Raw genomic sequence first — 11,995 nt, 5'->3', positions numbered from 1 at the left:
TTTTATTTTTGTTGTTGTTGTTGATAATATACACAGAACACATACCAATTCAACAATTTATACATGCACAATTCAGTGACATTGATTACATTCTCTAAATTGTGCAACATTTTCACTCTCCTTTTCCAAATTGCTCCTCCCCCATTAATATAAACTCACTGCCCTCTAGGGTTCCTATCTAATGTTTTGAGTTCCTATTCTCAATTTGTGCCCATATAGATAGATCTTAAAAGAGCACAATGCACAAAGCAGACATTCTTTACTAGTTAAGCTAAACTATTGTTTGGTTTTAAGAAGACTTTAGAATTTGAGGTTTAAGGTTTAAAGGTCATTTTAGAGCAATAGTTTTGGGGGTTCACCCAGCCCATATGGCTCCAGAAAGTCTGGGTACATTTTAGTGAGAGATTCTATGGAAGAATCTGAATCAAAGGGCAGAAACTGCAGAACAGAATTTCAGCCATTGTATTTTTAAATATTGCATCTTTCCCATTATCCCTCTCTTCTCTTTCTGACACTAATTCCCTGTATTTTCAACCTTTTTACTGTTTCTATGTGTCCTATTTCTAATGTATATTTTTTATGTTTCTCTCCATGCTTCATTCTGAATATTTTCTTTTAGCCTATCTTCCAGTTCACTAAATCACTGGCTGGGTTTACACACTCCTGATGACTCTTAGCCCTTTCCCCTTCCCCAAACACTAATAGCTCAGTACTACCATCTGGCTTGAGTCCAAAAGGATTAATTTTTTTACTCTCAATCTGGGGTTAAATCTTTCACCACATGAATCACAGAATTCCCAGATCATACTTATCCCTTAAGATGCAATCCCCATGTCAGTGGGCAGTATGACAACTCTCCCAACATCCCTTCATCCTATATATTTTATTTATTTGTTTGTCTGTCTCACTCCATTGGAAGTAAGCTCGATGCAGGCAATATTTTTTGGCTGTTCAATTCACTGTATCTCCAGTGTCCAAACACCGCCAGTCTAATAGTAAACCAAAAACCAAACGCACTGGCATCGAGTCGATTCCGACTCACAGCGACTCTATAGGACAGAGTAAAACTAAACCCATAGAGTTTCCAAGGAGCACCTGGTGGATCTGAACTGCTGATCTTTTGGTTAGCAGCCGTAGCTCTTAACCACTATGCCACCACAGTTTCCAGGCTAATAGTAGTACACACTTAATAAATACCTGTTAAATGAATAAATAGTATGCAATGGAAACTTTATGAAAACACTAATCAGAAACTTTATTTCTTAAAACAATGACAGCATCAATAATAACAACAAAAGGTGCAAAGTATACTATAACAATTAAATGAGTTAAAAAATAGTCAATTAGAATTTGAAAGCAGAGAAGGAAATCAATTGATTGGTTATTTTTGTTATTACTCTCCCCTAAGGGATAAGTCTCCCACAGTTTAGGGTACGAGAACACTCCTCCTCTGCCCAGTTTGTTTCCTGACTTCTGGATACAGGTGTATGCTGTTACTACTACTGACGTCCATGCACTAGGGACAGAAATGAGTCAAGAAGCCTTCTAAATTTATACGTATTTGACTCTTGATTTAATAACCTGCCCCAGTGACCACTTGCAGCATCAGTGGTCAAGTGGTACCTAAGTCCCAAGAACAATCCTAGCCCAAGTCATATTATTTAGGTTTTATAACAATAGGTTTTAAACTCTAAGTGCCTTGCTCCTTCTTATCAAATCTGTTTTTCTGCTCTTTAGCCTGATGGCAAAGGTGGACAAAAAATAAGGTAGTGCTGAACCAAAAGTTGGTGAGTAAAAGTCATCATTTATCCCCTTCCTCTGCCCCATTTGGGGTCCTGGTGGTGCAGTGGTTAAGCGTTTGGCTGCTAACCAAAAGGTCGGCAGTTTGAATCCATCAGCTACTCCTCAGAAACCGAAACCCTATGGTGCAGTTCTACTCTGTCCTACAGGGTTGCTATGAACCAGAATCAACTTGATGGCAAAGGGTGTTGTCCCATTTGTTGGGGAATGTTTTTGAGGTGGCATAGAGATAGTGGAGCCCTGGTGGGGCAGTGGTTAAGAGCTTGGCTACTATCTGAAAAGGTCTGCGGTTCGAATTCAAAAGCCGCTCCTTGGAAAACCTATGGGGCAATACTACTCTGTCCTGTAGGGTTGCTATGAGTCAGAACTGACTCGACAGCAATGTCTTTTTTTTTGGTTGTAGAGATAGTAGGAGTCCTTGGGTGGCTCAAATGGTTAAATCAACTAATACCCGAAAGGGTGCCAGTTCAAACCCACCCACAGGCACCGAGGAAGAAAAGCCTGGTGCTCTGCTTCTGCAAGTTCACAGCCTTGATAACCCTGTGGAGCGCAGTTCTGTTCTGCACACATGGGGTTGCCATGAGAAGAAACTGACTCGACGGCACCTGGTTTGGCTTTGGTTAATAGAGACAGTGGCAGCCATATCTCCATGGAGGAGACTGCTGAATTTATGCAGGTAGCTCTGCGCAGTTAGAGCAAATTTCGGTGCAGGACATACTAAGGAGGCCAGCCATCACAGAACTTTTAGGCATCTTTGATTCATATACTATTCCTAGGAGTCTCTGTTAAGATTTTGTACTTTAGGGTTAACTAGATTTCAACTTTGACTTGTGGATACTGCTTTCATGTGAGTTCTATGGAAAGTTTTTAAGGGCCCTAATATGTCTCTTGTCACCTAGGCTGCTAAAACCTTCTAGAATAAAATTTATTTAGCACTAGAAACTCATTATCCTCTCTGTTAATTTTCTTTATCAAATATTTTTCAAATTAAAAAATGAGTTACAGATACGTAAAGAATTAAGCTTCCTGTGTTTTCCTCTTTCCAGTCTTCCCCCTCAAAGAAACCAATATTATCAGTCTTATGATTGTAAGAGCCCTGGTGGCACAGTGGTTAAGTGCTACAGCTGCTAACCAAAAGGCTGGCAGTTCAAATCTACTAGGCACTCCTTGGAAACCCTATGGGACCATTCTAGTCTGTCCTATAGGGTCACTATGAGTCAGAATTGACTCTATGGCAATGGGTTTTTGTGATTATATGCCCCATCTCTTACTATTCTCATTTAAACATGAATAAATATGTAAAGTCCCTGCTTCTATCACTAGTTTTTAGAAAAAGAGGAGCATAAAATATACATTAGGGTCATAACTTTAGTTCAGATTAGCCAAACGAGGGATAACTTTCACTGTAATTACTGATAATTACTTCAACTTAAAGTTGGAATTTTTCTGTAATTTGCCCATATTTATAGTGAACCCCATGTAGACCCACACAGTTCTTAAAACAAGGCAGATGCTTATAGGTATTTGTCAAATTGAACAGAAAAATAAAAGTACAAGGATAGTTTAATGTTATAAAGTTTCTCAAAATATTTGATATTTCTGAAATAAAGCAAAATAATCTGCAAGAGCAAAGAATGGACTCTGAGACCAATGGTATTGCTCAACATTTACAACTTTTAAGAATGTGAGCTTTTATAATTATATAAAAAATACACATAATTGTCCCATGAAATTATTTCCATAAAAAACAAAATTAAGGACTAAGTGATAATACCAACAGCAACAACAACAAAACCAAACCCGTTGCTGTCGATTTGATTCTGATTCATAGCAACCTTATCGGACAGAGTCGAACTGCCCCACAGGGTTCCAAGGCGCGCCTGGTGCATTCCAACTGCCAAACTTTTGGTTAGCAGCTATAGCTCTTAACCACTATGCCACCAGGGTTTCCAAGTGATAACAGGGTACATGAAAAAAAATAAAAAAAACCGACGGCCGTTGAGCCAATTCTGACTCATAGTGACTCTACAGGACAGAGCAGAACTGCCCCATAGGGTTTCCAAAGAGTGCCTGGTGGATTCAAACTGCTTACCTTTTGATTAGTAGCTGAACTCTTAACCACTATGCCACCAGGGCTCATAGGGTACGTTAGTACTCATGAAATTATATCAACAAAATTAAAAATTAAGCACTAAGTGATAGCAGGGTACATCAGTAAAACTGGGGCTAAGTTTCTGTGAACCCTGTCCCATTAAAAATACAATGGCTTTGTCAACAATCTGAAATATGATTTCCCATAAGCTGTTTGAAAATCAGCTACTTAAGGCAGAACAGCTTCTGAATAGTTAAAAGTAAAAATCTTGATTCCTCTGTAAAAGGTTATACATTTTAATATGATCTTTTGGTTGATTTATGTAAAGCTTTGTATTTTTCATTTTCTCAAGCTTGTCATTGTAGTGATATATGGTATATTTTAGCATCAATTTTGCCATAAGCAATGAAGTCAGGGCCCCTAAGAAATTTTAATATATTTCCCCATTTTTAACCCAGAGCTTTCCATTATTCAGCTATTTTGTTTGGGATTCCATGTTTAGTTGATATCAGTTTTATACTCAGAAATAAATTAAGATTTTACTTAAAGGTAAAATTCAAATAGATCAATTATTTAATAGAAAAGTTTAAGGGTTATCATATATAAAATGAAAAATCTCAGTGATAACTAAAAATTTATACTAACAACCTCTCTAAAAGCTGCATTTTATATTCTAGTTTGGTTGGTGCATTTTTCTCTAATGAGATAGAAAAATAAGCAAGTGACTGTCATTAAATGATATGCCAAATGAAATGGATGTACATGTCTATTAAAAGAGTCTGTAAAAAGAAAAAATAATGGACAGTAACAAATAATCAGTTAAATTCAAAAATTTTTATTTGAACTAACAGCTGTTACAAAGGGTATGAAGATGAAAAAGAAACAATCTCAGTCCTCAAGAAATTTACAACTTAGAAGAAATAATAAGACATGCCCTCAAACAACTCTAATATAAAGGTGAATAAATATAGTAGTCACAAGAAAGAGAGAAACAAAGGGCTAAGGCAATTCACCTGTATGTGGCTAAATGTATGAGAGTATTTGAGGTCAGTCTTGCATCATGGGCAGGATGCAAACAGTTAAAGGACGGGAAGAAAAAAGGAAGGCAGATAAAATACAACAAGCAAAGGCAAACAAATGTAGTAGCTGAGGGTATTAAAAAAATAAATTAAAACAAAAAACCAAACTCATTGCTGTTGAGTCGATTCCGACTCATACTGACTCTATAGGACAGAGTAGAACTGCCCCCAAAGGGTTTCCAAGGAGTGGCTGGTGGATTCGAACTGCTGACCTTCTGGTTAGCACTCAATCTCTTAACTACTGTGCCACCAGGGCCTAGTAAGAGGGTATTTAATGGTTCAGTATTACTGGAGCAAAGGATACATGCAGGGGAGTTACTGGAACAAGACTGAAAAAGGATGTTAAAGGAACATGTCAGGTGGCCTTCAAGCCACTGTTAAATATTTTTATTTTGAAGAAAATTTAGCAGTATTGTGGGGTTTTGTGCAGGAAGCTGAAAACCAGAAAGAAACTTAATATGTCAGTGGAATCGAACAGAGAGAGAATGAAAGTAAGGAGGCCACTTAAAGAAGCTGTATCTTGCCTAAACTCTTGGGCAAGATATAACTTTAGCGAGGGCATGAGGATGGAATGGTGTGAGAGCCATCTAGCACTAGAACATGAAGGATTAGGTAACCAATTGAATGTCGACGGTAATTGAGAGACAGCTGTCAGGGATGACGCCAATATTCTGTGCCTCAGTTACTCAGGGGGAAAACAGCTGGGTTAAATAACAAAAATGGGGAAAAGTACAACTGGAGGGGATAATGAGTTCAAGGTCTGTACATATTAAAACTGAGATGTACTGGCTAGTCAGAAATAAGCATGTAGAGCTAAGGAGAAAGAAGAGGGATTAGTAGATTGGCTGGAAACAGTGATTTGTGGATCATCTGCACAGAGGCAGTAACTAAAATTGTGGGAAAATTCCAGAAAGAAAAACATTGGGAAAAAAAAGGAACCATAAATAGAACTTGAGGCATATGTACATGTGGAAGGTAAGAAGAGAAGATACTGAACAAGAGAGAAGAAACCTTGAGAGAAGTAGAAAAAAGTCAGAATAGTACAGTGGTATGTAAGTATCACGGGGGAAAATTTCAAGAAGGAGATGGTGGCCAATATTATCAAAGAAAAAGATTATGAGGATGCAATATGACCAACAGAATTCCATCAATGTAAAGTGAGATCAAACTGGACTGAGAATATGTTATAGAGCAAATGGAAACTGAAGCAATTTGGGGAAGAGATACAGATTTCAGAGCAGTATTCAAGGTTGTTCAGTCTAGGCATCACTGTTATTTGGGGAGGACTCCTAATCTGTGTTTGAAATGGCAATGTAGTTTTGTGGGTTAGTGTTTGTTAGTTTTGTTCTTTAGCATCTATTCATTTTTCTTTTGGTAACCAAACTTTGTTTTTCCTCTGGAGAATCATTTTCTCTACTACCTGGGTAGGCTCAGGGTTATGGCTGGTGACTTGGCCAGCACTCTGCGGTGGACCCTGTGACTGACTTATGGAGGGACATGGTAATTAATCCAAAGTCACTGAGGTGCAATAGGATTTCTGGGAAAAAAAACTATTTCCCTCTGGATTCACACCAAGAGGGTATAAAACTTCTGGTTGCTGCAATAAGCTTGCTACCTTACAGCCTGTTATTTGCTACAAAAACAGTTCTGAGGTAACATTTACCATATTAAGTTATAACATTGAAGATAAAAGAAAGTTATTTTAACATCAGCACAATACTAAAAAATTGCATTTTGTTATCAACTATAAAACAATGAGTCGATATTTTTCCTGATTAACCGATAATGAATACATTCAAAACAAAAATGATACATCACTTTGGTGACACCCACTAGAAGAAGCTTGATTGGCTAAATGAAGTGATTGCCTTCTCGTCTTCATTTTCAAATGCCTCTGCATCATGATATTAGGGGCAGAGATGGGAAAAAGAAAGAGGGAAGGAGGAAAAGAAACCACTGTGACGAAAGTGAAAAAAGGCTGCAGAAATGAGTGTTGGATATGAGGTAAAAAAAAAAAAAAATGCATGTATCACATCGATCATAATTCATATATCACATAGTTTTTTTTATAGATGAGGAGGATGTATTAACAAAAGACAGAGAAAGAGTGAATTCTAGGAAGCCAGCAGTACTAATAATGAACAAGACACATTTCCCCAATGAACCCATGGTTCCATTAACTTCATCTGATGAAGGTATACATTTGTAAATAACCAAAAGCAAAAAAAAAAACAAAACAAAACAACTGTAGTAAGAAGAATCTGGCCAAAATAATTGAGAAAATGTCATGGGATGCTTTCAAATAGAAATGGTAGCTTAGTCAATCACGTGCAAAACGCTTTTCAAGAATTATGTACATAATTAGACGTTCTGTTGTTGTCAGGCGCCGGGAACACCTAAAAAAAAGAAAAAAGAAGGAAAATACACTCATATTTATTCAGTGTCAGTAAATATCTCACCTTCAGGAAGTAACACTGTTTTCTGCAATAGGTCAAATGGACTGTGAAGACCAATGAAATATCAAAACGACAAAGTGGATAGTGAGCTATTCAGGTAGAGCTGAACATAAACACGATGGCAGAAGCATCTAAACAAGAACTCAGTGGTTCTGATATTCTGTGAATGTACACAGGCAGCAAAAGTTGTAGAGACCTAGAAGTAAGGCATTCCTTTCAGTGGGTCTGAAAGACTTTTGGGCAACGTAACTTCATTCTCTTGAGGGTTACCAGCTCTTCAACAAAAGATTGCCAATACTCATTTTCCAGCCCAATTCAATGACCTATTTTCAATCTTGTCCATCCTAAATTTTATGGAGAATTGACACCAATAACTAGTCTCTATTTCTGAAAACTCTCCCATCCTGGCCTGAGATTTCTGGCCTTCTTACTCTTTTTGTACTTCACTGATCCTGTTGATTATTCAGATGACCTGCCACATAACTGTGGATGTGCCTCGAGATTTGGCGATATAATACAAAAGACGCACAGGGTTTACTGCAATCTTTTTTCTGTCACTACTCTCATTTCCTCCCATAACTTCAGCTAACATTTTCTATGGTGATAAATATAACGCAAATATGACAAGGAACCGATCTTTCAATCTAATCTAATCCACATCTTTACCTATTCCACAAGACATCTTTAAATCAACATTCTGCTGTACCTTGACGATTGGTGTATTTAAAATAAAGCTCTGCATGTTTCTTCCCCATCTTCCATCTTTCATTTCTGTTTTTTGAAAAGCTTTTATTTCTCCTCCCTTCTTAAACTTTGTACAATGAAGATCCAATTCATCCTCAAGTCTTTCTCCTAATGTTTATGTACAATAAGCCTTACCCTGAGTTTACTAGATGATTTAATACTTGTCTATATATTGTCCTGTCTTCTCATCGTTTGATTTCCATTTCCAACTGAACTGCAACATCTTCAGAACTGTGCTATCTTTTGTACTCAAAACTATTCAAGTATGTAAAATTCTTTTTTATTGACTGAGGATCTGGAAAAAAAAATTCGTAATAATTTTTTTACCCTTTGATCCGGTGCTAAAGAATTATATATAAGAGCCAACGCACACATCTCTATTTTCTCCTGAAATGACCGTGCATCTCAGGGCTACTTGCCTTGTCCTCCAAGTGCATTTCCAAAAAGCGCAGATAGGCTACGGGTGCAAACGCATCGGCTGAATGTGTGACTACTTCAGAGGAATCCCTGAAACACAAACGTTTTATAATGCGCTCATCTACTATCTTAATTGTGGCAAATCACTGCTGCTACCAACTGGAAGAGGCCAATGAATTCTCATTTTGTATCTATTTCCACTGATATACGATGTATAGAGATTAGTATCTATTTTTAAGAATCCAACACTTAAGAAAGGATTGAGAACACAAAGCTTTCAAGAAAAAAGTAACACGGCTTTCTCCCTTTACAAGGACACATAGTTCACTTTTGGGTTCACTCAAAGCTCTTCTAGCAATCTTGAGATTTAAACTTCTATTCAATTTCATTTTCACAAAGTTGCTTGGTATGGGATAGACATTAAACAATAGTGCTTTATCGTCATGACTGTTTTCATTTTCAAAAAAGTAATTCGCTCTGTGTTTCACACAAAGTCTCAATTAGCCCTCACAAAAGCAATACTGGTGATGGTTTTTAGCTCTAGATGAACTCTTGATAGTGCAGTTTCATTGCCATTAAGACTGATCGTCTGACACAGTAATTACTACAGTCAGGTAAAATGGTATGAACTGCTTGCTGGTACCATATGGATACATGTAGATTAACTTCTATCAAAGGTACCCTGTAAAGCACATATGAGTAACTAACATTATGTGTGAAGTTCTAATAACTAACTGCTTTTTACTGTTGTTTATTAAGAAAGTGATAATGTTTTGCATCTCAACTGAAGTTTTAAAAAAATAGAAGTCCCGCATATCTCTTTAATGCTTCAGGAATTTGTTACATTGTTTTTATGAATTTATTGTAAGCATTTTAACAGTAGTAATACAACAAATTAAAAAAAAATTGCATCAAGTTTGTAATGCAAAGTTAATTAGCGCCAATAGAAGGGACTTCAAAATACTTACCTCCAAAATGTTAAATTTTCATGGACAAAATCTTACTTTCCACTTGAAAGATTTCAGATAAAGTGTTTGATTAAAAAAAAATCATTCATGAATCTGTAGTATCAAATATGTGTCTCATTAATGCTCAGGACAAGTAACACGAAGAATGGCTTCTATGAGCTGAAATAGCAAAGCAACTGATGATAGAAAAAGAATCGTTAAAGAGGATCCTTATGGGAAGGTATAACCTGACTTCACAGGCTGCCTTTCAGCCACCGTGAGGCAGCAAAAAGATGCCACAGGTACAGTGAGGAGGAGGAAGAGGAAGGGAGAAGGAGGCCCTCCTACCTGCCCTTCTGGCCGCAGCCCCTCTGGTCTTCTTAGCCCTAGTTTTATTTCTCCATTTCCTTTAGAGTTATCAGCTCTGTTCCTATTTGATTTAGCAACCAGAATCAAACCTCAACTCCTGTTTACCATCTCACACTTACATCAAATTTCAATCACTCTGTTCCTGACCCTGCCTTAGAAACTGACCCTGTTCCTTAATTACACCTAAACTAAGGAGCTTGGTTTTGATATCCTTGACAATGGAGTGCACCTCAACTATAATTAACCCTAACCAACACTACCCTCAGTAGAAAGGGTTATAAGCCCTCTCTTCTCATGACAGTTATCCCCACTAGAAATAGAAGGCTGACAGCAAACAGCTCCCTTAATTGATGTAATCAGTGCAGTCTGAATTGATACTGTTATCCAGAGAAAATATACAGCAGTCTGAGCACCAAATGAAGAAGAATGTAATTTTTATGGATTTTATTAAATCCATAATGTCTAATGGACTATCGTCATTCCATTCACTTGTACAAAGCCAGAGTCAACTGGGAGAGACTAGATCTCAACTGAACAGCTTAGAGTCTCAGAATAATGCTACTACTGCTCTCCTTTTTGCTTCCATAAATTATCACCTGAAACAACTTTCCATGATCACTGGTCTCCATTTGCTTCATGGATCTCACTCTCCCTAAAATCTCGAGGTGGGGTCTACTGAAATATCCTTAGATTAACTCAGACAATTAAGGACAATTGTGCCCCAGGGAAAATGCTTTCCCATTGGCTGTCCTCCTCTCTTTCCCCATTAATGCAGTGATCAGTGCCATCACTAGCTCCCGAACGCCTGAGGCTTCTCCACAGCTAAGAACTTGCCCTGTTCCCTTCCATTGCTGCATTTGGCTCACTCCTACTTACAACTTCAAATGGGCAGTTGATCAAGTCCAAGCCTCTCCTACCCAATGCCAGACTCCTGAAGTGTCAGGTCAGGCCCTATCCCTCATTTCAAAAGAGAAAAACGGCATAATCTCTTCAGATCAGCCATGATCTTTGTTCCTACCTCTCCAATAAAAAGATAACTGTGCCAGTCTGGGGCTGAGGCACTGTTTACCTCTCTTGCTCAAACATATGATCCCGCATTCACCAAAATGTATACATACAATCACCATAGACTCACACTTATCCCCATTAAACACACACACACAAAACCAAAGCCATTGTCATCCAGTGGATTTTGACTCACAGTGACCCTAAAGGAGAGAGTAGAACAGCCCCATAGGGTTTCCAAGGCTGTAATCTTTACAGAAGCAGGTTACCACATCTTTCTCCCGTGGAGTGGTTGGTGGGTTCAAACTGCCGACCTTTCTGGGAGCAGCCGAGTGCTTTAACCACAGGGCCAAAAGGGATCCTTCTTATCCTCATAACCTCATAGGCATCCTAAATGTCCTTTCTGTGAAGCCTTCCCTGACATATTTAGACAGTGCTAGTTATCTCCTTTAGGTGCATTAGTAGGCGTTTATAGCCCTTTCATAACACATCCACTAGATCATGTGTGTGTGTGCCTGTCTTCCTTCTTAGACAGGCATACGAAGTTTGTTCAGCTTTGTCTGCCTGCGCCTGCTCACCGACCCCTCGTCCCAGTACATAGCGCACTGCCTGGTACTCATTAGATGTTGGCTGAATAAATAAGTGACCAGATAGTTAAACTTTGCTATGTAACCTCACATTTACACACATATGTAAAGTAGAACTATCACACATCCATACTGATTTTTCAATTACCTACCTTTACATGAATACATACTTTCTCATACGTGCACACTCCACATACAAGCACGTTAACATATGCACGCTTACTCATGCCAGTGACACCTACATCCATTTTCCATTGTCCTCACCTACTTGTATTTTCTACCTTTTAAGGCACAACAATACAGAGCACCACAACATGGCACTCAGCAGTGAGGAGGAAACAAGCAAGTACTTTACCTTACCTCCCTTCTAACAGCTGTCCTGTAAAAAAAAAAAAAAAAAAACAGCTGTCCTGTATCACCTGGGAATTCATTTCATCTCATTGACTATGTCCCTTGTATTTAAAAATTTGTACACAGTGACCTTCGTTTTTATTATGGT

At 38.0% G+C, this 11,995-nt stretch overlaps 1 protein-coding gene across 1 annotated transcript in view; it reads right to left on the bottom strand.

Annotated features, from left to right (window-relative positions):
- Positions 1–4,749: 4,749 nt before the first annotated feature.
- DPH6 (diphthamine biosynthesis 6) overlaps positions 4,750–11,995 on the bottom strand; it is a 191,995-nt gene continuing 184,749 nt past the window's right edge. The window contains exons 8-9 of the mRNA XM_049898980.1: positions 8,591–8,678; positions 4,750–7,367 (exon numbers count right to left, since the gene is read on the bottom strand). Coding sequence (XP_049754937.1) covers positions 7,314–7,367; positions 8,591–8,678 — 142 coding nt within the window. The 3' untranslated portion in view covers positions 4,750–7,313. The remainder of the gene's footprint in view (positions 7,368–8,590; positions 8,679–11,995) is intronic.

Source organism: Elephas maximus, chromosome 10 (genome assembly GCF_024166365.1).
Source record: "Elephas maximus indicus isolate mEleMax1 chromosome 10, mEleMax1 primary haplotype, whole genome shotgun sequence".
In the NCBI taxonomy this organism is placed as follows: Eukaryota; Metazoa; Chordata; class Mammalia; order Proboscidea; family Elephantidae; genus Elephas; species Elephas maximus.
Note: the sequence above shows the minus strand (reverse complement) of the source record. Positions and strands in the feature narration are given on the sequence as shown.